General features: G+C 35.2%; 1 protein-coding gene across 1 annotated transcript in view; it reads left to right on the top strand.

Annotated features, from left to right (window-relative positions):
• CenG1A (Centaurin gamma 1A) overlaps positions 1-27,952 on the top strand; it is a 751,861-nt gene that overhangs the window by 606,439 nt on the left and 117,470 nt on the right. Inside the window, exons 8-10 of the mRNA XM_090380508.1 lie at positions 8,433-8,645; positions 17,960-18,037; positions 20,830-20,934. Coding sequence (XP_090236634.1) covers positions 8,433-8,645; positions 17,960-18,037; positions 20,830-20,934 — 396 coding nt within the window. The remainder of the gene's footprint in view (positions 1-8,432; positions 8,646-17,959; positions 18,038-20,829; positions 20,935-27,952) is intronic.

Here is a 27,952-nt window from a genome sequence, read left to right as displayed (position 1 = left end):
AGATAAAAGGTAACCCTCCTAGATTTGGGCCACTTGCCCATGAGATTCGTACCTACCTTAAAATAAAATGAAAAACATGTTTAAAACATAAAGCAGTTGAACGATCCAGACAAACGAACAAACAAAAGAAAATGTGCGTAACAAAAAACTATATTCGAGAGTTAACTAAAAAAATATTTGAATCCGGCTTTAGAAGCTCGGTTTCGGTTTTAACAACTCAATATGAAAACCGGATTTAACCGGTTTATAAAACCGGTTTGCAGGCCCTACTTCAGATCCAATATAATGGTAAGCAGAAAAAGAAGTGAAATGTCAGTTGTTGAAATATCCGTACTGGTGTACGTGCTAATTGTGCATGAAATGGCAGGATTATTTTACTCAGAAGACTAGTTGGAATATTATAACGGAGATGGTTAAAGCTATGTGAAACTTTTTCTGTGATATAATTTATAAATTTAATTAGATTGGACATATTCTTAAAGGCTGTAGTGAAGTATCAAAGCTTCTTCTCTTGGAGACTGTTGGATTTGTAGTATATTTAAAGGTATTGGAAACCTGTATGAATAAAACTAATTTTTAGCAACAACTTTGTGTGATTTAAAATTAAGAAATTGGCCTGTGTGCATGTATGTAGGTTTTCTATATATTAGCGTTTGCAAGCTACTATTTATTGTAACCTCTATAGCCAGGTGGGCAGGAGCAGCAGTGCGTAGCACACGCTTCTTGATTAGACCGGGTTTCGAGCCCATGACCACCAAATACAGAGGATGCGGAAAGGTCAGAGAATGACCACTGCATATCGCCGGAGCAATATGGCCTTAGTTGCTAATGCTCCTAAAAACCAAATAACAACAACAACAACTACTATTTATTCTAGTGATAATCAAATTAAGAAACTTGGTACCATTCTTCTCTTCAAGTTCTGATGTGTGTTTTAATCTGAAGTATTAGCATTAGTAGAGGCATATGATGCAAGAAAGCAAGCTTATACAGCATCAGCCCAAAAAAAAAAAAAAAAAAAACTCCCCATTTCACCCACCCATTCACTCCAAAAGTTAGTCTGTTCTGCCTTGAATTTATTTGAGCTGTCAACTTCCACAATGACAGATGGAAGCTTGTTCTAGCAATTAACTACCCCCTGGCTAAAAGCAAATTTCTGCACATGTGTTCTACAACTGCCTTTCCTCAGTTTGAATTTATGTCTCCTCAGGTGTGTAATCTGAGCAAGAAGAAGAATCCCATCAGCATTGACCCTGCTCAACCCATTCAAGGCCTTATATACCTGAATCAGATCACCTCGCAGGTGCCTAGTCTCCAACTACTGCAATTTGCAGAACTTAAGCCTCTCTTGCTAAGTGGACCCCTTTGTTCCCCTTGCCAACCTTGTTGCCCTTCTCTGTACACGCTCAAGCAAATGTACATCCTTTCTAAAATGAGGTCTCCAGACCTGTACGCAGTACTCAAGATGTGGCCTGACTATTGCCTTATACAACAGGAAAATCACCTCTTTAATCGTGCTGGCAAAATTCCTGTATATCATTGACTAGACCCCATGAAGCTTAACATTTGTCAACGTTAAACTTCAGTTGCCATTTCTCTGCCCATCTGCTTAGCTTTTCTAGATCCTGTTGCAGTAGCGTACTGTCATTAACAACCCTGCCGATCATCTGAAAACTTCGACATTAAGTACCTTCATCAATACCATTGATAAATGAACAGAACAACAATTGGCCCAACACTGAACCCTGGGGGATTCCACTAATAACATTAGTCCACGAAGAGCAGGGTCCATTGATTACCACTCTCTGTCTTCTCCCACTACTATCCCTGTATCCATAGCAGCAACTTGACCTAAATGCTATTCCTCTCTAATTTGTATAGTAGTCTTCCATGTGCAACAGTGTCAAAAGCTTTCCTAAAATCCAAATATATGATATCAAAATTATTTTTTACATCCAGATCCTTCATGACCACATCATAGTATCCAATTGTTCAGACAAGCCTTTCCCCTTACCAAACCCATGCTGTGTCTGAACTATAACTGTGGTCTTGTCTAGATGATTTTGCAGTGCTTCTTTAACCTGTGACTCCATTACTTTTCCTGGAACAGAAGTTAAGCTAATGTCTGTAATTACTAGTGTCACCCTTTGATCCCCTTTGTGAATTGGGGATATGTTAGCATCTCCAGTCCGTGGGGACCTTCCCTGAATCCAAGGATGCTCTTATAATCACGACTAAGGGTTTGCTTACTCCCTTTGCTGCTTCCTTTAATATAACTGGATAGATCCCATCTACCCCGGGTGTCATTCTTACATTTAACTTCCACTCTGCTCTCAATTATTACAAAATCCTTTAGCTTCTCGTTAAGAATTTGGTAAACTGCTGGCATTCTCCTTCCTAAATAACTCCTCATTTGTGAATGCAGATGTAAAATACTCATTCAGTTTGTATGCTACCTGAGTGGAATCATCAACAGTTAAACCATCGATGTCTAGTGGACCAATCTGATTCATCCTCTTCCTTCTAGAGTTTACATAAGTAAAGAATTCTTTGCTGTTTTTGTTTGCATCCTCTGTCAAAGATTTCTTGTAATCTGCTTCCACTTGCCAGAGCTTCTTCGTGACTTGGTTACAGACTAGCTTATATCTACCATAAGCTTCTGTGTCTCGTGATGATTTATATGCATTCCATGCATTTTTCTTCTCTGCCACAAGTCTCATTACTTCATCTGACATCCATTTAGGACTAAACCTTGAACAGTATTTCTTAGTTGGTACGAAATCCTAGAAGCTTCCAAGATTAATTCCTTGAATGCTTCCCATTTAGAATTTGTTGTTGGTAACGTCATCAGTTGGTCCCACTGTATAGAATTTAAAAACTGTCTGATACCACTTTAGTCACCTTTACAAAAGCAGAAACTATTACTTTTACTCCTGATGGCAGTTACATCTTTGAGTTAAGTCCACATCAGTGTGCTGTGATCATGCCACCTAGTGGTTTCTTAATCTGCAGGGAAGTGATAAGAATTAAATTCAGAAAGGAGGTGGTCAATATAATTCTGTTTGCACACAGTTTATATGTCATCTGTGAACTTGTAGATGTATATTGTTTAGGTGCATGTATGGGGGGGGGGGAAGAACAAGAATGTGGTTTTCAACAGAGGCTAAGTATAACTGCTGAGAGTGCCAATATGCCCAAGCCAATAGGAATTTCTGACAACTATTTAAATGTGTTAAAAAAAAGCTTGTAATAATAGGTTGGTGAGATTAAAGATATCATATGTGGATAATTTTGTGCATAATTATTCCATAATATAAAGATCTATATTTACACATGTGTAATGATTTACAGATGTATCAAAACAGGTTAGAATATCTTCTCATAGTATGCTAGTGCTGGTTATGTGACAGTAGGCTTCAGCTATATCTAAACTGCAATATTTTCATTAAAGGAGAAATAATTTCAACTGTAAAATTTGGTGAGCCAAGGGCAGAATTTTTATACAATACTGTCTGTCTGATCTATTTTATGAGGTTTGCTGATGCCAAACAAATTGCTTATCCATAACTTTTTATATTTTTGTCCTGTATTTTTCTGCAACAGTCTTGCTGTTTTTAATTTCAAGGTTGGTAGGTGAAATCTGTTTTCTATTTCTGGATAATGCCATGTTTCCATTAGCTCAGTTGTGTCAGTCATTATTATTACTCACTCATTTTATGACAATGTTCCTGACACTGCTGTCGATGGAATGTTATTGTACTGTTTACCACACTGAAATATTCTTAATGTTGTTTAAATTTGTTGCCTTAGCAAAATTGTAATTTTGTTTATAGCTATTTTATTGTAATAGCTATCATATAACATATTTGTAATTTAGCATTAGGTTCTCATTTATATAAAACATTCATTCAAAACATTCGTTTTTTAATGGAAAGATGTGCTCTCAGGACATCTTTCCATATGGAGTTCAGCATATCTGTTGAACCCCCTTACTGTGTTTAATATTTATTAATGATATAGATGCAGGAATGTCAAGTTTAATTTTTAAGTTTGCTGATGACACAAAGGTCACCCTTAATGACAGTAATCAGGGGGTTCTACTTCAACAGGCCATGGATAAATTAGGCAGATGGGCTAAAAAATACATTTAGTTTAACACTGATTGAGAAATTTGGATAGTAATCCCAGGATAACATACCATTTAGGAATGAAGAATACCTAGGAGTAATTGTACAGTCTGATGTGAAGTCCTCTGAGTAATGAAGATAGACTGCTCAGTCAGTTCATGGGGTTCTGTCAATGATATGTAGGAATATACTAACAGAGCAACAAAGGTTTGATTATCCCATTGTATAAGGCATCGGCTAGGTCACATTTTGAATACTGCATACAAGTCTGGAGGAAGGATGGATGCAGATCTGTAGGAACAAATGCAGAGAAGAGAGTATTTATTCTTGCCAAGAAATACTTGAATCTTATAAAACTAGGCATCTGTGAAGAGACCTGATTGAAGTGTTTAAGTCAGCAGTTCCCAAACTGTACGCTGCAGTGACCTTTCAGGGGCACCACGGGATATTTTAAGTTTCGTGGGAAACACAGCGATACTCTATCTGTTTGATTAAGTTGTTTGGACCTAACTACTTAATAAACGGAACTGTTAGGTATTTCTTTTGGCCTAGGGGCACAGTGAAAAAATTACTACTGAGATACTAAGGATGCTGTGAACTGAGAAAGTTTGGGAACCTTAAATGATTGAAGTAAACTAAATGCTGATGGCATCCTAATTCATTCTCAGATGACACTCACAAGGGTATATAAATTGAAAAGGATGGTTGCAAAATAGATTTTCAGAAATATGCCTCCAGCAGGAGAGTATTTGATTATTGGAATAAATTTAAAGGAGGATTGGACAAATTATTAGATGGCGTGGGCAATATATATATTTTTCTTTTTTTGTTGTTACTGCATAAGTTTTTGCTTTTGGGCATCATTTTTCTACTACTAATGCTAATACTAGAGGACTCTACTTTTTGTAAATGTTACTTCAACCCATATCATCACAAAAATTCTTATCTATTACTTCCTCTCTGCCTAGACTAACGGTTTCCCTGAACCTTTAAGACTTTTCAACCTTTTTTTAATAATGGCACCCCTAAGTAATTTATTTTATTTTGTGGCACCCTTACTCAATTTTCTGCCTGTTAGATCCGATTTTATCTCTCTCTCTCTCTCTCTCTCTCTCTGTGTGTGTGTGTGTGTGTTATTAAAAAAATATGTTATATGATTGCTATTACAATAAAATAGCTATAAACAAAATTACAATTCATAATGCAAATTATATATACACAGGTAGCCCTCGATTTATGTCGGGGTTAGGTTCCTGGGAGGACAGGTGCAAATGGAACCCTTTATATAATGGAGTCAATCAGAAATCACAGGATTAGGTTCTGGGCACCAAAAATTTTACCTACCACTTGTTTTATTTTATTAGCATTCTTCATAGTTGTAGTAATAGTTGATGGAGGCATATTCATAGCCCTACACACATTAGGGCGGCTTTCACCAGATTCCATCCTCCAAATATTGCACTACGATTCAATTAACTATTTTTATCAGACCTTTATTCTATTAAATTAAAAACTTTATAACACAGTTGGTAAAAACTGCACATCACTATCATTATTATTTAATTTATTAATAGCACAATTAATAAAAAAATGTTAGTGTAATAAACTTCCAGCACGTGTAAATAGCGTAAACAACAACCAACTGAATGCTTCAGTGCATGGACCTTTACTACCTGCATCCACGAGTGGTTACTTTGAAGGCTGGAATCTTTCTCGTCTCTGATACGAATGCGCTAATTGCTGATTGGCTCAGATTGTCCTAAATCATGTGAACAGTTCACAGTACATAGTACAGTATGATGCTGATAAATTTTTTCTGACGATTTTAAACTTTCAATTTATAAAAAAATTGCAAAAATAAATAAAAATAAAAATGGCATTGTAGTTAGTGATCGGCCCTATTGCAGATCGGACAAGTGAAAAACGAGGGCTACCTGTATATACAATAATTTTATTCTTTATATACATGTATTAAATAAACATCAATTATAGATTACCACAAAATTAAAAAGATACCGTGCACCTTTTTATAATGAAATAAATATATAAATTAAAAAATAATAAATAATAATAAATTTAAGTAACTTAAACCAAAATTACTTGGCACGCCGGTTGAAAACCACTGCTTTGAGGCTTCCTCAGTGACATCAGCAAGTGCTCTTGCCTCAGCTCTATTTGAATGTATTGCATCTCTACAAAATAGATTCCTCGTAACTATTAGGGTGAGCTTCAGTGTCCATCAGCTTAATTCTTAAGGTTTTCAGCATAGGCTTCCCTTCTTTTATGCTTGGCAGAATTGCAGACACACATTGTCTAACTCGCAGCAGTTTTTGAGCTCTCCCCCTACCCTATATTTATCTAGTAGGTTATCAGTTTTCATATACTTAACATGAAAAATAATATTTTCCTAATCCCCCCCACCCAAAAAAAAAAATAAATAAATAAAACTGACAACCTGTTGGTCACATTATCAATTATATACTCTGGTTCTAGTCCACCTATCCTCCAGTGAAACCAAAATGCTTTTTAACTGAGCAGTACGCACTTGACTATTCTGTGCTGAGGCCTGAATTGGAGACAGCACCTTGCAAGTCACTAGATACTTGAGTCTGTGACAAGCCCCACTTATATCTCTCTAGAGCAGGAGTGGCCAACTTAATTTGTGATGCGATCTACTTTTTTCCTTCAAAAGGTGCCGCGATCTACCATCTCAAAAATTTCATTACACAAATTGAGGGATGACTGTATATTTAAAATTCATCATGATTGACTCGTTGGCCACCCCTGCTCTAGAGCATTGACTCATTTCATCAGTGACTCAGTTTCATCTAATAGAGTACTAAGTTTTGATTTACGATCGGTGCATTTCTTTCATCAGGAAGAAACAAATCATCTGTTGAACTAGCACTATCAATGAGAGTGAACTTGGAATATGTGCTACAGGCTGTAGAAGTAGTGGACTCATAGGTTATGCAATCCTGTGTTGTATATTGCAACTTGAACTTATGTTAACCACTGTTAAAGTAAAATTTATAATATACTCAATATAATACTAATTTAAATCACAGAAATATCAAAATAAAATATACATTTGAGAACTGATGAGTTACCTTTAAACTGAAATTACAAAATATATTCTGTAATATATAATATAAGAAAACAGTATATTCAATAAAACTAAAACCGATTTATATAAAGTTCTGTCAGACTACTTCTCTCAAAGTAACTAAACTTAACCAATGGGCCACTTACTTTTGAAAACAAAACTAAAGCAGCTGTACTTATAAGGTGTTTTTGGGTCCTCTTTCAATTCCACCTTCTTTCCCAAATATTCATCTACAAAAATATTGCTATAAGTTTGAAACAGCAGATCCAATCCTATTCAGAATTTCTTCTGGCCATTTATACAAAATTTCATGTTGGTAGGAAAACTGCTGCTCATTACTTGGTGAAGATTTGACAGACACTACTTGAATATATATAGACATTTATAATTGAACATGCCTGAAATGTATTAGTGTTTGTACATTATCAACTATTTGCACATTAGCTAATTTTTCTTAATTTTTGGTATTTTAAAAGTAATAAATATATACTTTTAAGGAATTTTTAGAAACTTTCGGTTATTAACATCTGGTCCTAATAACAGTAATAGCCTCCATTTAACTTTTAGTTAATGACATTTATCTGTGGGACCATCTGCAGATAAACTGATATATGTGCATGGATTAATTCTTTACAACTTAAGCTTTTCATTGCATCCACACTGTTAACAGTAAAATATACTTATAAAAAATTTCAGAGTTAATTGAATAGTTTAAGAGTACTCGGGTTGTGAGTTTAAAGATATGCCTTTATTTTCTGTTATTTAGTAAAGTTTGCTTTAAAGAGTTAACTTATCCATCATTATTGTTATTATTTTGAAAATTTTTGGATACTTAAAATTTCAGAAATGTGTAATTTTTATTATGCTAAGGAACTGTATACATTATAATATATGCATGGATATTTTTTTTAAAAAAAGTACGCCTTCTAGAAATGCTCATTTCTTTACCTTATTAAAATTCTAAGAAGGTAATATTCATAAACAATTAAAGAGAAACAGAGTGCAATTATTTGTTGCATTAAGATTTTGAAATTGTGATTAAACATTCATTAATTTCTTTCACCTTGTTTTCTGTGATAAGTCAAATGTGGTGGATTGTATTTGTATATTACAGAACTGATAATCAGGTGACTTATTCTAGCTGAAGCTACGTTTTTTCTTCTTTTCTCTTAAGTTGTTTTTTTACTTTAATTTTCCAGGAGCCCAGTATACGTGATGCACGAACAAATGGTACCAGTACTACTTCTACGTTAAAAGAAATAAAACCAGAGAAACTTGATCGTCCAGTTGTCATGGATCCAGTTACTACAACCAACATATCTATGGGAACAAAAGAGATGAAAGACTTACCCACTCCTTGTTCTACTCCAACCACATCACGTAAAACAAGAAGAAGATCTAATCTCTTTACTGTAAGTCCAAAATTTACTTATTACATAATGATATGCAGATAATCTTTACATTAAAAAAATTAATAAGGTTGGATTGAGTAGTACATCAACACGATGTTGTTGCCATGTACCATATATAAGCGCTCCTACCAAAAGTCATAGAACACTCCTTTTATTTCAAAAACTTTAAAATGTACAGTTATATTGACTTAATAAAGTGGTAGTTAGCCCAGAATTCATTCTTATTATGGCTGCAGTTAGCCTAGAATTCATTTCAAACATGTATGCTAAACAACAATGAGCACATGAATGAGCTACCATTTTTTGTTGTTGTTGTTGTTGTGGGGGGGGGGGAGTAAGAGTTGGATGCCATGTGGAAAAAGCACGCATACTATTGCTATTGAAAGTGTTCTGTTACTATTGCTTAAGAATTAAACATTTTCCAAGTTGACAATTGGCAACCTGCTGAAAAATATAAAAGATTAGAGGGTGAGTGACTAGCCTCACTCAGACTAGCCTTACTCGTTGCAGAAGCCACGAATAAGGCTAGTCTAAGTGATGAGAATATAGAGGATCAGAGGAGATAGAAAGGCAAGCTACTTGAGGCTTATCCCTGAGATGTGAAATTGAGCTATTTAGTAAATCATGAGGTCTCACCCTCAGTTTTCACATGTCTCATAATAGGTACTGTTATTCTTTGGCAGTGCCATTAAAAAATATTCTAAGTGTGAAATTATTATTTATGTTTAATTCAAATGGTAACATGTAGCTAAGGAATTAATCCATGTAGAGCAATGGATTCCAGAGGCAATATCACAGCTTTTCTGAATCTAGAAAACCATGTAATGATCTTAATCAATCTGAAATAATGGTTTGTTTGTTTTCAGAACTAGATTGTGTTATACAGGGTGTCTCAAAAATACACGGCATAACTTCAAGAATGAGTTCCTCATATGTAGAAATAAAAATATTTTATATCAGCATGGTTCCGGAAATGCTTGGTTTCCGAGTTTTGAAGGTCTATCTATGACACTTAACTATTCACATCACCTTATAGTAATTGTTCAAAATGTCTGCCTTCTGCCTGAATACAGACCTCACATTGACGTCTCATGGACTCGCAAAGACGATGCCAAATTCCTGGCATGTTTCATATTGTCTCACAACCTGCCACAATTCGATTGCGGAGAGTTTCCACATCAGCTACCGGAGTCGAATACACCAATGACTTTAGATGGCCCCGCAAGAAGAAATCTAGTGGGTTTAAATCAGTGAGCGTGGAGGCCAGGCAGTTGGTCCACCTCTACCTATCCACCAACCAGGAAACCTTCGATTCAGGTAATTGCGGGCTAGGTGGCTGAAGTGTGCAGGAGCATCATCGGGCATGAAGTGTGCTTGTTGACGAATGATCAGCAGCGTGACGTCCAAGAAATGAGGCATGTTGTTTTCCAGAAAGTTTCTGTACGCCTGCCCTGTTAGTTTGTTTGGAAGTACATGGGGCCCAAATAACTTATCACCAAAAACACCTGCCCAGATGTTGAGGCTGAACCATTGTTGGTGATGTGATGGATGAATTGCATGTGGGTTTTCCTCAGCCCATACATGCTGATTGTGAAAGTTTTGGATTCTGTCTCGTGTGAACTGTGCTTCATCTGTGAATATCACTGGCAGGAAAGTGAGGAGTTGTAACACGCTTCTGCAAGAACCACTGGCAGAACATTACTCGTGCAGGGTAATCTGCTAGTGACAAGGCCTGTACCCGGTGCAGATGGTAAGGTTACAGTTGGCGTTCTTGCAACACTCTCCAAATAGTCGCATGTTTAACAGACAGTTGCATTGCTATTCTGTGTGTGCTGATTCCAGGAGTGGCATGCACAACATCCAAAATCTTCTCCACTCCCTCAGGAGTCATAGATCTTGGTTGTCTTCTGTCGGCAGCATGAGGTGTAAAGGTCACATGTTCACAAAGGCAGCAATGGATACCTTCAAACATTTTCCTGTCTGGACATCTTCGTTCTGGGAACCTTTTGTGGTACAAATGAAGAGATTCCAGAGCATTGCTTGCTCCTGATTTGAGTATATGGTCGAAATGGAAAACCACCAGATTCTGTCAGTACCTTGTGATGAAAGAAATCACCTGTGGGAGATAAGACATTCTGGTTAATAACTCAGGAACCAAGCATTTCCCAGAACTATGTTGATATAAAATATTTTTATTTTCTACATATGAGGAACTCATTCCTTATGCCTTGTACTTTTGAGACACCCTGTATAACTGACTATCTTATTTCAGATGGTGGATTTATAAATTTGCAGACCCTATTAAAAAAGATCATTACGAGAACCCTTACAGGGGAACTCTTGAGAAAAACTTTTCAAATGATGTTGACAAAATACTAAGTTCAGCCTTGACTTATTTCCATATGACATCCTCCTTTTCAGCAGTCAATTGAGAAACAGTAAATGTTTAGAACTAATGGATAGACACAGAATGGATGCAAAATAGACTGATTAATTTAAATATTTGCAGTTTATTTTGAGTATGGATGCCCTCCAGAGGTTAAGGGCATCCAGGATTAATCCTTTCAGGATTGAGTTTGCCAAATGTGTGTAACCCTGGGGTGTGAGTTTTCCAATAGTGGCTGATTCTGTGGAATGGGGTTCTTTGTGGAATTTTGAAAATTTGTGAAGATAAACTTTGAACATAAAGCTTTTAAATATTAATTTACTCTTATTTTGACTCAGTTGCCCAAAAGTAGTGAAATTATTTTCAAAAATCAAATGAGAACTAAACAATAATTCATTGAAAAAATCACAAAAAAAATCATTATTATTTTATTAATTTATTTATTATTATAATTTTTTTTTTTTGATGAAATAACATCTTCAACATTGATTTATGTGTCAGAGGCTTATTCAGTTACTTCTGGATTTGAATTCTAAATAGTTCTGGCTTTTTGAATGGAAATTAGAGAACAGTGGCCAGAGATACACTCTCCTCCTTCAAATTAAAAGTTATCATACTGTGAATTGTCTCTACACTTACTTTTAAACACATAAGAAATGGCAGCACTCACTGGAAGATTTCAAGACACTCTAATACATAAATGGGTACATTATTGGAAGTACTTTAAACAACCTTGAAAAATGTATATGTATATATATATATATATATATTTATAATTATTGATAAAAAATAAAGGGTGGTTGGCCCCAGTTGAAGTCATCTAGATTGTCGGTAAAAAGCGATAATATATATATATATTTTTTTTTAATTTTTTTTTTTTGCGTTTTCTTAGATCCCTGATGGTATTATTATTGGATTGATTTACTTATTCCAATGGTTCTTTATATTATCCTTAATATATATATATATATATATATATAGGGTAATTCAAAAAGGACTTTACAACTTCGTAAGTGCATAGAAATTTATTTAGAAGACATATATAATTTATTGAACTGTCATATTGTAGCAAAAAACATCAAGTTTTACCTAAAACAGTCATTTTGGTTCTATGTGACCATCATTGGTGATACGCAGACATTCGATCTGAACTCAATTTCCTCCCAAATGCGATGTAACATATCCGACACAACTTCTGTAACTGCGGCTGTGATTTGAGCTTTGAGCTTGTCAAGATTGGTAGGTAAGGATGGAACAAACACTAGATCTTTAATGAAACCCCATAGGAAAAAAGCCTTGAGGTGTCAAATCTGGGAAACGTGCTAACGGCCCTGCTTGACCAATCCACCGACCTGTGAAAGTAGTCATTTTTGAAATGCAAGCTGCCGGTGTTTACGGTGATGGAATTCAGTACTACGGCACTATGTCAGTAAAACTTGATGTTTTTTGCTACAATATGATAGTTCAATAAATTATATAAGTCTCCTGAATAAATTTCTATACGCTTACGAAGTTGTAAAGTCCTTTTTGAATCACCCTGTATATACTTCACAGGAGATCCTATATATTGTGATATAAAATATATATTGAATATAAATGACAGATCTTGCTGTAACATGCTTTGGTTTAGTATGATTTTTAGATGAATTTTTCTGAAATCTCCATTGAAATTTCTTTATGAGCAATGTTTCTTTCAAAGCAATGCATTTCATTTTAATGGAGTATATTTAATTTTAACATAACTATTCTAAATTCCATCATACATTTTCAATTTGAAATATAATACCACAGTTGAGTGATTCAGTGTAGTATAGAATTACACCACATTATCAACTCTACACGGTACCATGAAAAAATGATAAACTCCTGATTTTATGTGGCTGAACTGAAGTGTAAATATAAACAGACTTATTTTAGGCATGACTGAATCGATATGAAAGTACATAGATACTTAATGTGTTCAAATCCACATGGTACCATAAAATATGTAATACAGGAACTCCCCGACTTACATAAAGTTTGCGTTCCGCGGAATATTACGTAAGTCGGAATTTTCCAAAATAAGCATTTAGGGAAATTTTGCACTCACAGCTATTCGCTGAATTTGATAGAAGCAAAAAATAAATGTTCAACAAACATGTATGTAAATAGAATTATTCAATTTTTTTATCTCATGCGCAGGAAAAATTACAAAAGTGTACAAAATTACAAAAAGAGAGAGGAGACAGGCATACATAACGTCAGCAAGTTTTTTACCTTTCAAGCATAATTGCCAGAATTAACTCTCCTGCTGATAAGCATGCCGCTGTGGAAGTTGAGGGCTGTGGAGATTTAGAAGGAATTTTTTCCAACACATCACAAAATTTCTCTGCAGTTGCAGAATTGGCAGTGGCAACTTCACTGCATGTTTTGGAAACCAGCGCGATGTTTGAAGTTATTAATGCTTGAATGGCCATTAGATTCAGGGGCACTTGCTTCTGAATCTGATTTTCCATTCATATTATTAAAAGCTTTTCCATCTTTGATATAGCACCTGAACACTGCTTTGTGATCACTGTTTGGGTGGACTGGCCCCCGGTGTGAAATACGTTGATCCTTGAACATGTTCTTTTATACACGCACTGTCCCTTAAAATAGTATTCACTGTTGAAGCAGCGAGACCTAATTCCATGAAATAGATGACAAACTTTGTCCTGCTTCATACTTCTTAATTAATCATCTTCATTTCTAAATCAATTTTGTATTGTTTTGTTTCATTTCCTAGCACTTGCAGCACTTTCCATTGGTCGCTTTCCCTTCATAATTGTAATAAGTATATAGGAATATAGAGAAGATTCTGAAAATTTATTTATGTTTTTTATATGATTGAAGATTTCAGTGAAAGGGGAACACATTTCACCATAATAACATAAAAACCCACACAATTCCAGTTATCATATTATTGCAAATGCAACAAGATCGAGTTTACTATCCGTTTATAACAGATTGCACTAATAGAAAAGCCCAATAAACCGGAAAGTGCACATTGTTTTTATTGTTTTATGGTAGTGACCTCCAGCAATGTGTTTTTGAGAAATATCACAAAGGTGTTCAAAATTGATTTTTGTAATGGAACATATGATAACAATGAAAGTGTAGTGCAGTTTCCATTATAAAGATGACCTTTTAGAGAAATAAATTGTTTAGTTATATAGCGAAAATTTCAACTTACAAGGTCTTGAAATGAATTACCAAAAAAAAAAAAAACCAATGTGTTATTGGGTTCACATTACGATACCTCCATTTATTCCTATGGGATGCAAAATACATTTGCACAATTTTTTAAAGTTTGCACCGGCCAGCAAAAACTTATGTAAAGTGAAATTTGAGTAAGTCGGGGAGTTCCTGTTCTTTTAAAATACTTGTTGGTTTTTAGGCACGTCAGTGAACTTGCCATATTACACCATTGAGTATCCTGGGTTTTTTTAACCCATAAAACACTCAAATCAGCTTGTATTCACAGGCTGTTTTTGCATTTTGTATGGGCCGAAAAACCTAGAATAGCTCATGGGGAAACTCTACATCCACTGCATGCGAGCAGCTAACTATAGCTCCAACGAAGAGCCCTTTAGAAGTTCCCCCCAGTCTCTGACAGGACTTTATTCTAGACCTCTCCACATGCTTAACAAGTGGCAAAACCACTTGTAATTTTGGAAACTTCTCTGATTTATCTTTGGATATTCCAGAGCATGTATGTACACGTACAGGTAATCAATGGATGCTGTTCTTCGTGGACTAATGTTATTAGTGGAGTCCCACAGGGTTCAGTGTTGGGTCCACTGTAGTTTTGTAATTTATCAATGATATTGATGAAGGTATATCAGGCTTAGTGTCAAAGTTTGCAGATGATACAAAGGTTGGCAGTGTTGCTAATGACAGTAATAGCAGTGTGCTACTGCAATAGGATCTAGAAAATTTGGGCAGATGGGCTGAGAAGTGGCAACTGAAGTTTAACATTGACAAATGCAAAGTACTGCATATGGGTAGAAGTAACCCCAGAGGAACGTACCAACTGTGTAGTACTACTCTTAGGGTGGTAGAAAATGAAAAATACCTGGGAGTGATTGTGCAGTCAGATATGATGTTTTCTAAGCAGTGTAGACAGGCTCCAGAGCAAGTCATGGGGTATTGTCAGTGATATACAGAATTTTGCTAGCAGGAAAATGGAGGTGATTATCCCTTGTATAAGGCAATGGTCAGGCAGTGCCTTGAGTACTGCGTACAGGCCTGAAGGCCTCATTTTAGGAAGGATCTAGAGTTGCTTAAACATGTGCAGAGAAGGACAACAAGATTGGTGAGGGGAACGAAGGGGTCCTCTTACAAAGAAATGCTTAAGTTCTGCAAATTGCAGTGGCTGGAGACTAGGCACTGCGAGGTGATCTGATTGAGGTGTATAAGGCCTTGAATGGGTTGAGCACGCTGAATTCTGATGGGATTCTTCCACTTGCTCAGATTACAAACCTAATGGGGCATAAATTAAAATTGAAGAAAGACAGTTGTAATAAAATAGATGTGTGGAAATTTTCCTTTAGCCAGCAGGTGGTTAATTGCTGGAACAAACTTCCTTGTCATGTCATTGTGGAAGTCCATAGCGTAAATAAATTTAAGGAGGTACTGGACAAACTTTTAGAGGGAATGGTTATGTGAAATTGTTTTTTTTTTTTTTTTTTTTGGCTGATGCTGCATAAGCTCATACGCTTGCTATCTTGCATCACATGCCTCTGTTACTACTACTAATTCGCAGCGTAACACTCCCTCTTATAGTTCTGGGTTGATTATTATCTATAGATGAACACCTGTTTAAACATTTTCCTGCATGTATTTTTTTTTTTTTTTTTTTTTTTGTGGTTCCAAAAAAGAATAAATTTGGATATAACCCTCCTTCCTATTGAGTTTTGGTTTAGGGAAAACAGAGACTAAATTCAAGAAATTTTTTATGGTGCAGCTTGTTTACTTCATAAGAATAATTTCTAGTACACATGACATTTGTTTATTTCATATTGAACTGAAAACTTTGAAGGCAGAAAGGCTGCTCTCTACAATGCTGCTCTCTCGATGCAGCTTTTTTTAAAATTCAGTATTGTTCATTGGCTTTCCAGGCTGGTAAAATAATCAGTGGTGTGTGTGTGTGTGTGTGTGTGTGTGTGTGTTTTGGTTTTGAGGAGCATTAGCAACTAAGGCCATATTGCTCCGGGATATGCGGTGGTCATTCCCTGACCTTTCCGTATTTGGTGGTGACGGGCGCGAACCCCAGGCTAATCAAGAAGCGTGTGCTACGCACTGCTGCTCCTGCCCACCTGGCTACGGAGGCGCTGTGTGTGTGTGTGTGTGTGTGTGTGTGTGGTAATTACAGCATCATCATTATTATTATTATATTAATACAACTTTACCTTGTATGTAATACTCAAGGTATATTTAGTTTAATCTAATAAAATCTTTTAAATTTTTATTTTTTTTTTTCATTATTGTTAATAGGCTAAAAAAGGCTAAAGGTGCGAAAAAGGCAAGACTAGTATATTAAGTTTGCAGGTTTTCAAGTAATGTGTAAGCCATTGCTTCGTAAATACTGTAATGATAAAAAAAAAACACTGTGAAAAATCAAAAATGAATTGTTATCCACCAAAATATTGACAAAATATGAAACTAGGCCCAAAAAAAACCCCACTTAAGTGCTGTTTAAGGCTTGTCATCTAGAAAGTGCTGCAACATAGGATATATCTTTAAGCAGAGATGCGATAGTTTATACATCCTTTTCTACACAAAGATGCAGTATCCTTTTGTTTTCAACCTTGGTATATGTTTACCAAAGTGCAAAAAATACAATAAAAACACTGTAGTAACAAAAAGAATACGGTGATAATTCCCAGCTTTGAGAAGGCTTCAAGCTTGTCCTCTCTGATAATACTCTATCTGAGAGGGCAAGCTTGTCACTCATTTCGAGAAGTCTCGATTCAGGTTTGTCGAAGACTGGAGGAATTCTTAAAAGCACTTCATTTTGGCTGTAGTTAGCTGATGTCAGTCAGAGGATGTATGGATTTTTCACATGAGTTAGTCTAGGTTTTTCTCCTCACACAAAAAGCAAATTGGTAAATAACACACAATAATAAAGCAAATGATGCATATGACAAAACCATATAAACCAGGGTACCACAAGAGCTGGTACACTATGACCTGGTAGCTAATGCACTAAAAATTCCTTGGGAATTTTTGGTGCATTGGATTGGTGGTTAACTTATGAAAGGTTGGTTAGATGAAAATGCTGGACATTATTTCACAAATAATGGTAAACTATCCTTTGAATAAAGATAAAAAAGATCTATAAATGAGCAGCTTATTTTCATAGCACAGTATGTTGTTGTTGTTGTTATTTTGGTTTTTAGGAGCATTAGCAACTAAGGCCATATTGCTCCGGGATATGCGGTGGTCATTCCTGACCTTTCCGCATCCTCCGTATGTGGTGGTGACGGGCTTGAACCCCGGTCTAATCAAGAAGCGTGTGCTACGCACTGCTGCTTCTTCCCACCTGGCTACGGAGGCGCCTAGCACAGTATGGTGGCAAGTTGTGGAAGTGTAACCAAAATAGCTTAACACCAGTAGAACAATTTTAACTTCAGGAGCTAAAAATGTTAAATATAATAAGAAACCAAAACTAAAATATTTGAAACAGTAAGATGGCAATTAGCACAAAAATATGAGATTTCAACATTTTTTATGTGAAAGATTTTCATCACTACAATAGCTTTTCAGTATGTACCAAAAGCTTTAGTCTCCCAGAATGTTTCTGCAAGATTTCACTGCGTAAGTAAAGTATTAAAAAATTTGCAATTAATATAGTGTTAAAATAGGTGATAGGTGAAAATATTTATAGAGATATGTATAATTTTTACAGCCACTTAAAAAGGGAGATGATGACAAAAAATTGAAGAATGGTGAAGTTGGCAGTGGGCGAGTTATACCTGTCAGGCAGGTAAGACAAATTACACTACTTTATTTAGATAACTCTGTGTATTTAGTTTTTATTTCCATAGGTAACTTGTGAAAAAATTATCTTTTGCTGCTAATAATCAATCTGGTTTCATTAAAAATGTATCATTTTACCTGCAAAAAACCTTTGGTAATTAAGCAATAAAGTTATGATTTGCATTTGTTAAACTTTTTTGTTCCTCTAGTTACAATTTCCTCCATGTTTTTGATTTAATATATACATATAAGTATATAAAAGTACTTTTATATATTTGTACACAAGAGAATTATTTTTGTTTTCCTTTCATTCAACATTATTTTCATCTGGTAATTTATTTTTATGATACACATGTATGCTTGCATAGGCATACCTATTATGTCATATAGAAACATAATAGTTTGCAGGGTTTTTTTTTTTTTCAGTACTGATTTCTATGCAAGCTACAAGGGATGTTTAAAAAGTTTGTGGCCCAAGTATGAAGGGCTCATTTGAGGAGTTTGATAACACATTACTTTTCAACTTTTCAACATAGTTAGTCCCCTTTGGAGTCAATGCACTTTTGCCACTGAAGCTGCAGAGCATTGATTCCAGCTGTGAAGAAAGTTTTCTCTTGGGCTTCCAGAAATGCATCCACTGCGGAAATGATACCACTGTTGGTGGGAACATAGATGACAGCTAGGTATATTTTCAATTTAGAAAATAGGCGAAGTTCCAATTGTGCTGGATCTGACAAATATGAGGGATGGGCCAAGATTTCAAAGCTGAACTCGTGGTGTAGCCATGGCAATGACAGACTTGTGAGCGGGTGCATTGTCCTGGTGGAACAAAACCCCTTTGCTAAGTTTTTTTTTTTTTTTTTTTTCAGAATTTGAAGCATTTTAATGTTTTCATCGAAATGCTTCACAAGGTCTGCATAATATGCCTCTGTGGCTGTCTGGCCTTTCTGAAGATAATCCACTAGTAACACTCCATCAGCATCCCAAAAAAACTGATATCATCATGTTATCAGCAAAAGGAATTGACTTGGCTTTCTTTGGAGAGAGAGAGAGAGAGAGAGAGAGAGAGAGAGAGAGAGAGAGAGAGAGAGAGAGAGAGAGAGAGGAGCTGTGTTTCAACTGTTTGGACTGTTGTCTCATCCATGGTCACAAACCTTGCAAGGTTATTTCCTGTATCTGCTTGAAAATGATGCAACTGTTCACTTGACTTGTCAGCTCTTGAGTGTTCTTGATATGCTGTCAACAACTTTGAGATCCATTGTGCTGACAACTTTTTCATAGCAAGAACCTCTGTTATTATGTGGTACACATTCAGATGAAATTCCCAAGATGCTTGCAATGTACTGAACTGTCACTTGTCGATCACTCATCATCAGATCATGCACACTGTCAACAACTTTGGAGAGATGGATATTGCAGATCTTCCAGGCTATCCCACCCTCATTTAAATTCTGATGCCACTTCTTAACCATGGAATAGAAAGGGACTTCCTCTCCAATGTTGAAACCATATCCTCATGAATTGCCTTTGGCATTAGTCCCTTTTTTCCCAAATATTGGATGATTGCTTGGTGATTGATTTTGTTCATCTTTTCTCATTCACACAGCTTAGTTGACTTCAGCACCTGTAATGAAAAAAAAACACAATACTGAACTGGCATGAAGTTTTTAACACTACACCTATACCCTTTAATTCTCAGACCGTGAATTTTTCAAACACCACTCGTATTAAGATAAATTCTACTTTATTGAGTAAAAGATGTAAATATTCTGCACTGGCTTATAGATAGGCAATACAAAATATTTATATCTTCTGTGTTGTCTTGTAATAATAAACTTATAAAGGACACTTATTTTTCTGACCATCAGCTTTTATGTTAATATCATATTATGCTATTGTTTGTTGAAACAGAAATATAATTAAGCAAAAAAAGAAAAGGATCTTTGTCCTGCATTTGAAAGAAACAGAATTATTTATATAAGATGTTGATGTAACTTCATATGTGCTGAATCCCCATTATTCATGCACTGTATATCTGAATTGATATCTTAATTTCCTCTTTGTTTTTAACCAGTTAGAATACATACAGGACTTGCTCCAAGAATTTTGCTGCCCTGTACAAAACACAGGAGGCTACCTCTTTCAAACAACAAAACATAACTTCATATAATATAAGTGCTTTATATATAGATTTTAATTTTTTTTAGATAATTTGCTGTAACTACCTTTCCTAATTTTGACAAGTCACCCCCAAATTTTTTTCACCACATTCTTTTGCAAACTCATATATGCCTTGAAACTGACACTTAATGTTTTTGTCAGCTATCCTGTTTTCACAGTTTAACTCCAGACTTAAACTAACATTTGTTCTTATTCATTCATTCTTCTTCTTCTTTTCCAGTTTTCTGGAATAACTTGACTCCACATGTATTTCCTGAAAATTACAAACACCAGGCTGATGTCAGCAGCTTTTTTTCCCCAATCTCGAATTCATGCATTGTATAAGATATGCTTTAACAACTTTTTTTTTTTTATGTTCAAAATCACCATCAAAAAATATGTAGCTGATATACTTCAATATATAAAAGGGAAACAAATGAGACAATAGCCTGCTAATCGAGGTTGAAAATATGAAGGAAGAATTCATTTTTAATGAAAAATGAATGATGGGAATGAAAAATATTTGTATCAGATTGTTTTATTAAAATTTCAATAAAGTAGATTGCAAACTTCTTTCTTTACTTATGTAAATTTTGCAAATATATATTTTTGATGTTGTTATTCCGATTTCTTTAATAGGGTTACCTCTACAAAAGGAGTAGCAAAACACTGAACAAGGAGTGGAAAAAGAAATACGTAACTTTAACCAGTGATGGAAGGTTAACGTATCATCCAAGTCTCCATGTAATTGTTATTTCACATCTATAAATTAGTTACATTTATTTCTTTATATATTATATAGTGGCATCTGTATCATAGTTTTATACCTTCAGTTTAAATACCTTCTACCGTATTTCCCCATGTATAAGATGCACCTTAATTTTGGGGCCCTAAATTTGAAAAAAAAACTGTATTACATAAAGTTATTGAACTCAAGTTTTATTCATCATAAAATTCATACAACTCTTCATCACTGTCAAAACTCCCATCCATTAGCTTGTCCTCATCTGTGTCTGATGACGAATCACTGTCTTCATATATTGCCTTGTCCTCAGTTTCATCTATGGCATTTGAAATGCCACACTTCTTAACTGACGTGACAACGATCTCAATCTTGATATTATCCCAGGATCTTTTTACCCAGGTACAAACTTCTCCTATAGTTGGTTTCTTCACTCTTCCTGCTGGTGTCAAATTGTCCCCAGAAGACTTCATCCATTGGTTCCATTTGTCTCTCATGTCAGCTTTGAAGGGTTTGTTAATGCTGACATCAAGTGGTTGGAGCTGGGATGTCAAGGTATGATGGCAAGTTTTGTTTTTCGTTCTGCAGCAATCTTCTTTGTATTTTTTGTTATGTGTGCCCTGAACTGATCAAGCACCAATAGGGCAAGTTTGCGTAAGAGCCCACCTGGTCTCCTGCTCCAAACTTTCTCAAACCAGATTTTCATCCCATCCCGATCCATCCAACCCTTGTCGTGAACGTGGACAATCACTCCTCGAGGAATGTCTTCTTTTGGCATTGATTTGAAAATCAGCATAGGAGGCAGCTTGGTTCCGTCGGCAAAACAAGCTAGAACAACTGTATAATGGCTCTTTTCGTGTCCATTTGTCTTCACAGGTTTTCACCCCCTTCTTATCAACAGTTCTGTTACTTGGGACATAAAATTGATTGGAAATATGGACAAAGTCCATATTTGCAATCTGTCCCAACTCAAACTGATGTGTCTTCCAACATTGAATGACAAAAACGATGAAATTCAAGGACCTTCTGCTCATAGCTTTCAGGCATCTTTTGGGCATATACGCATGCTTAGTCCATTCCGTTTCATGAACCTGAAGTACCAGTTGTGTCCTCCTTTGAAATCAGTAACTTCTTTTTCATCAGCAATTGTTCTTGCCTCATGCTGAACCATCTTTGTGGACACAGGAATTCCAATTGCCCTTTGCTCCTCAATCCATATCTTCAATTCCCTCTCTAAATCAGGCCATTTTGCTGACTTGCCTTTAATGGCCTTCTTCTGCCGTGGTGTTTTCAGTAGGGTTTCTTCTTCTCATAGCCAGTCTCGGATTGTTTTCTCAGTTGGAGGAGGACCAAACTTACATTCAGCAGCATGATTTACATTCACTTTTGCAAGCTGGATCACTGTTAACTTGAATTCAGCACTGTACGAAAATCTTTTCTGAGCCATTTCTGGGCAGAATGTGGCAAAATGTAACCTAATATACCGGTAACAAGTGTGAAACAATGAGTACAAAGCCAACAAGCGCGAAAAACCGGGAAATGCAAATAAAAAAAAAAACAAGGTGCGTCTTATACATGGGGAAATACGGTATTTAAAAAAAAATACCTTAATAGTTTTATACCTTCTATTTAAAAAAAAATAAAAAGATATCTTTTTGAAATAATTTATATGATGATATCATAAGTTTCATTAACTGTTAGATCTAGACTGGATTATTATTTGGACTTGATTTGTTTTTCATTTCGCAGTATTTTTGTTGAATTTAAAAAAAAATATATATATTAAAAATATTCATCCAATAATTTTAAGCTGATTTACAAAAAATTATTAGAGTTGAGGCTGGTCAAAAACTATGAAGACCAAATCTAGAAAAGAAAGCTAAGATATTGTGCTTATAGGGATGGAAAGTTAATAATATCCTTCAAAATATACTCATTCAGAATGTGCATACTTATTCTATGATTTCTACCAGTGCTAGAAGCACCTCTCTAAACTCAATTTTCAAAATCACCAGAAGCTGCTCCGTAATATTTTGTCTTTCAAGGTTATTCTAGTTTAGGGAGCAGGAAAAAGTCACAGGAAGCTATATCTGGTGAGCAAAACTGCCTCACTTGTGGAATAATTGTTTTCAGATAATACTATTATCATGAAAGCAGTATAAGAATGAATAGAAACAAATGCCACCAACGTGTCTCATTTCCAAATCTTCAGTTAAATGGGCCTGATATGCACCTCAAGAAAGTCCAACTTCTTCAGCTGTTTCATGGATAGTTCACATTCTTTTCCTTTTCCAAAAATATATGCAGTTCAGCTACCAATTCATTGTTTTTCTGGTTGAATAGTATCCATCACACTTATTTTTGAGGGGCATTTTTCCTGCTTTAAAATGGCAGAGCCACTCAAAATCATGCACTACTGATTGCTGCATCTCAAAATGCTGAAGCCTTCAATTCACCAGTTAAGAAGTTTTATTTAATGACATCGTTCTGATTTTCATGCAAAATTTAATGCATATATAGTATTCTCTACTATCAAACATTGACTAAATACAGTAATTTGCCAAAACACTTGGACGAAAACAGTTTTGTTTTTGCGTAAAGAATGTTAAGTGGAAATGATTACGTGATGGAATTAGTTATAAATGGCGGTCGCCATAATATTATATCTATGACTTGCCTGTGATCATGGTGTTACGTCTGTGACCTAACATAGCACTCACTATAGTGAAAATTACCAGTATAGTGAAGTTTTGGGTAGAAATTCGGTTTATTAAGAAAAATGTGATGGTCACTACTTTATTAAAAGTTTGGAAATACTAAGTCGAATTAGCTCAATGTGCTGGTATATCACATCATGTAGAAATTTGGTTTATTATGAAAAATGTGATGGTCACTACTTTGTTAAAAGTTTGGAAATACTAAGTTGAATTAGCTCAATGTGCTGGTATATCAAATCATTTAGTGCAAAATATTGCAAATAGAATTTTTGAACAATTAAACAGGCCAGCACTGTGAAACATCTCTTGCTGATGATTATGATGTTGTTTATTAGCATTAGCATTAACAAGGGCACATGATGCAAGAAAGCAAGCTTATATAGCATCAGCCAAAAAAAAAAAAAAAAAACATACACACAGACTCTTCTCATTTCACCCATCCACTCGCTCAAAATGTTTGTCCAGTTCTGCCTTGAATCCGTTTAAGCTATCAACTTCCATTATAGAATGGTGCCGCCGTAATACTAAACTTAATGTCATAAATACGAAACTACCCACCAACCTCTCCCCGGTCTGGAATCTCATGCACTTGAGATTCCCACGTTACAAAGTGCATCACGGGAACTTAGAAGTCTTTAAAACACGTGTTTTTCTTCTCACTTTAGTATTGCCAACTGATGATGTTAATACGAAATTCGGTCGTTCATGACTTTTGGCTTCACTGGTCTCATATCTTTAATATTTTTAAAGTTTAAATTAATTTCAATGATAACCAGGGACGAAGTTGTGCACTTCTACTTCCTTGAGCATATTTTAATTCCGTATTTTAATCCCGTGTTTGCACATTCATAATCTTAACTTATTCTAAATTATTTTAAACTACTTAAGCCTCAAAATTATTCATACATCCTATTCCATGTAACACAGCAGACTATCTAAGGTGATCGCTCATTAAGCTTTTTGCTATTTAAAACTTTGAGTCAATTTCAAACGGTACATTAAGACATTCTGTAACTTATCTAAGTGTTAAATTGTAAGATATTTTAACGATTATTATTTACATCCTATCTACTTCTTGTTCCTTAACGCATTTGAACATGTTAGACACAAAATCAAGCTTTTCCAAAATACTTGTTATGTATTTCACTAACAAACTTCATATTTTATTTTTAAAAAAATGCCTTACCCACAACATAATTCCTAAACTCACTCATATTTTCCCCAAAAATACTTGCAAAAAATATTCCCACTTTATACATCAGACCTCAATTGCCATTATACGGGAGGAACTCCTTAAAAGATTCCGTAGAAAGTACCAACTGTTACATCTAATACATCAACTAAGATTTAATCTTAAAAAAGAAATGTCACCTCAAACATTCACTATTTCTAATGACACACGCATTAATGCAGCACTCAACGTCATGGAACAAAGGCATTCAAAAAAATGGGATACACTTACACAAAAAACGAACCCCCCCTAAAGAGTTCCACCACTAATATTTCATCACAAACATTTACTGCCGCCGAACTTTCAGAACTAGAATATGGTTTTAACTTTGCCATTAGAGATCACCATTATCCCATAAAGACTGCATTCTAGAACTACAAACCAAACTGGGAAATCACCCTGACAAATTGGGAATCATGCATGAATCGAACGCCATCATTAATTCGAAACTCACACCCCAACTTAACGTCACAAAACAACAACTATTAAACATATACAAACTATGGAAAAATCCTAATATCATTGTACAAAAAGCCAACAAAGGTGACTCTTGTCACCTTTGTTGAAAAATTTTAGATAAAAGCGCTTATATCGATAAAATGGAACAGATCCTCTCTAACCAAGACATTTATAAAATTAATAACACATATAACGTCTCCAAACTAAAAAATAAACTTGATGTTATCTTGAGGAGACTAAGATCTAATAAAGAAATTAACTTACACATGCTGCAACAAATCGGTATATGCAATAACATCCTCCCACATATGTTCGGCATCACCAAATTACACAAACCTGGCCACCCCCTAAGACCAATAGTTTCTTTTAGCAAGTCTGCCTTCGCCAACCTATCTACTTTTTTAGTAAAAATCATTTCACCCCTCACAAGATTTTCAAAATTTAAAGTTAGCCATACAAATCAAGCATTCGAACAAATAAATTCTGCCATAATTTCCAGCGGAGACATCTTAGCCTCCTTTGATGTAGTCTCTTTATATACAAACGTAAATTTGCTTTTCACACTACAAGCTTTACACGAATTCCTAATGTTGACAACACTTTAGCCAATCGCACCTCCCTTTCCATTAATAATATCTTAGAACTTACTTCGTTTTTACTTGAAGCTAGACACTTTCGGTTTCAAAACTAAATATTCGAACAAATATTTGGCCTCCCCATGGGACTAGGAATTTCAGCCCCTTTATCAGAGATTTATTTAGCAACTATCGAAAACCAAGTACTACAACCTTACCCTTCAGGGATTAAACTTTATATGCGTTATGCAGATGATATACTTCTAATAGGAGACAGAACTATAATTGATAATCTCTTTATTAAATTCAACACAATACATGACAGATTAAAATACACACTTGAAACAGAAGTCAACAACAAAATCAATTTCCTTAACCTCACAATATACAAAACAGGCACCAAACTAGGTACTAGGATTTACAGAAAACACACACACACAGGGAAATATTTACATTTCGAATCACATCACCCACTTAGTTCAAAAAAGGCCGTCCTTTATAATCAAATAAAGTAAAGTTCTTCACAAGATGATTTATCTGCCGAATTACAATATATCACAAAAAAGTTCACGACCAGAAAATACCTGCTTCAATTAATCCAACACATAATTTCTGTTGCAAAGAATAATGTCACTAGCTTATTCAAACACAACACAAAAGGGAACACGCACGTCATTCTTCCCTATCACAGTAGTCTCACTAGACAATTCCACCAAGTGTTTGCAGGCACTGATATCACACTTATATTTTCTTCATACAATAAGTTAGGCTCACTGTTTAATACATATAAAGAAACACACACACACATTGTGTGTTTCTTTATATGTTCATGATATGAACAATATTGTATATTTAATTAAGTGTCAACAAGGTTGCAACGCATGCTGCATCGGGAGCACCACCACAAAGTACGGTTCCACAAAAACTTCAAACACACGAGCTTACTACCATTATAACAGCTTTAGGACTGGTTAATCTAGTACCGAACTCACACAACATGTACATTCTCACAACCATAACCCATTAGTTGATTCGGCCAACACAACTGTAAAATTAAAATCCAGTTACAAAATCTTTCAATATGAAGTTCTCTTTATAGAATGGTGCCACCGCAATACTAAACTTAACGTCATAAATACAAAACTACCCACCAAACTCTCCCCGAATCTGGAATTGCACTTGAGATTCCCATATATTGTAAAGTGCATCATGGGAACTTAGAAGTCTTTAAAACACGCGTTTTCTTCTCACTTTAGTGTTGCCAACTGATGACGTTAATATGAAAGTCGGTTGTTCATGACTTTTGGCTTCACCAGTCTCATATTTTTAAATATCTTTAATATTTTTAAAGTTTAAATTAATTCTTCAATGACAACCAGGGACGAAGTTGGGCACTTCTACTTCCTTGAGCATATTTTAATTCCGTGTTCACACATTCATAATCTTAACTTATTATAAATTATTTTAAACTACTTAAGCCTCAAAATTATTCTTCCATCCTATTCCACGTAACACAGCAGATTATCTAAGGTGAGTACCACTCAATTAAGCTTTATGCTATTTAAAACTTTGAGTCAATTTCAAACAGTACATTAAGACATGCTATAACTTATCTAAGCTATCAACTTCCACAACAACAGATGAAAGTTTGTTCCCGCAATCAACCACCTGCTGGCTAAAGGTAAACTTCCACACAACTATCCTACAACTGTCTTTCCTCAATTTGAATTTATGCCCTCTCAGGCGATTATTCTGAGCAAGAGGAAGAATCCCATCAGCACTCATCATGCTCAAACCATTAAAGGCTTTATACATCTCAATCAGATCACCTCACAGGTGCCTAGTCTCCAGACACTGCAATTTGCAAAACTTAAGCCTTTCTTCATAAGAGCAACCCTTTCTTCCATTCACTAATCTTGTTGCCTTTCTCTGTACTTGTTCCAGCAGCTCTACATCCTTTTTAAAATGAGGCCTCCATACCTGTATACAGTACTCAAAGTGTGGCCTGACCATTGCCTTATACAAGGGGATAATCACC

Source organism: Mastigoproctus giganteus, chromosome 1, assembly GCF_048544385.1.
Source record: "Mastigoproctus giganteus isolate SK-2022 chromosome 1, ASM4854438v1, whole genome shotgun sequence".
Taxonomy (NCBI): domain Eukaryota; kingdom Metazoa; phylum Arthropoda; class Arachnida; order Uropygi; family Thelyphonidae; genus Mastigoproctus; species Mastigoproctus giganteus.
This window is presented reverse-complemented; position numbering and strand designations above follow the sequence as displayed.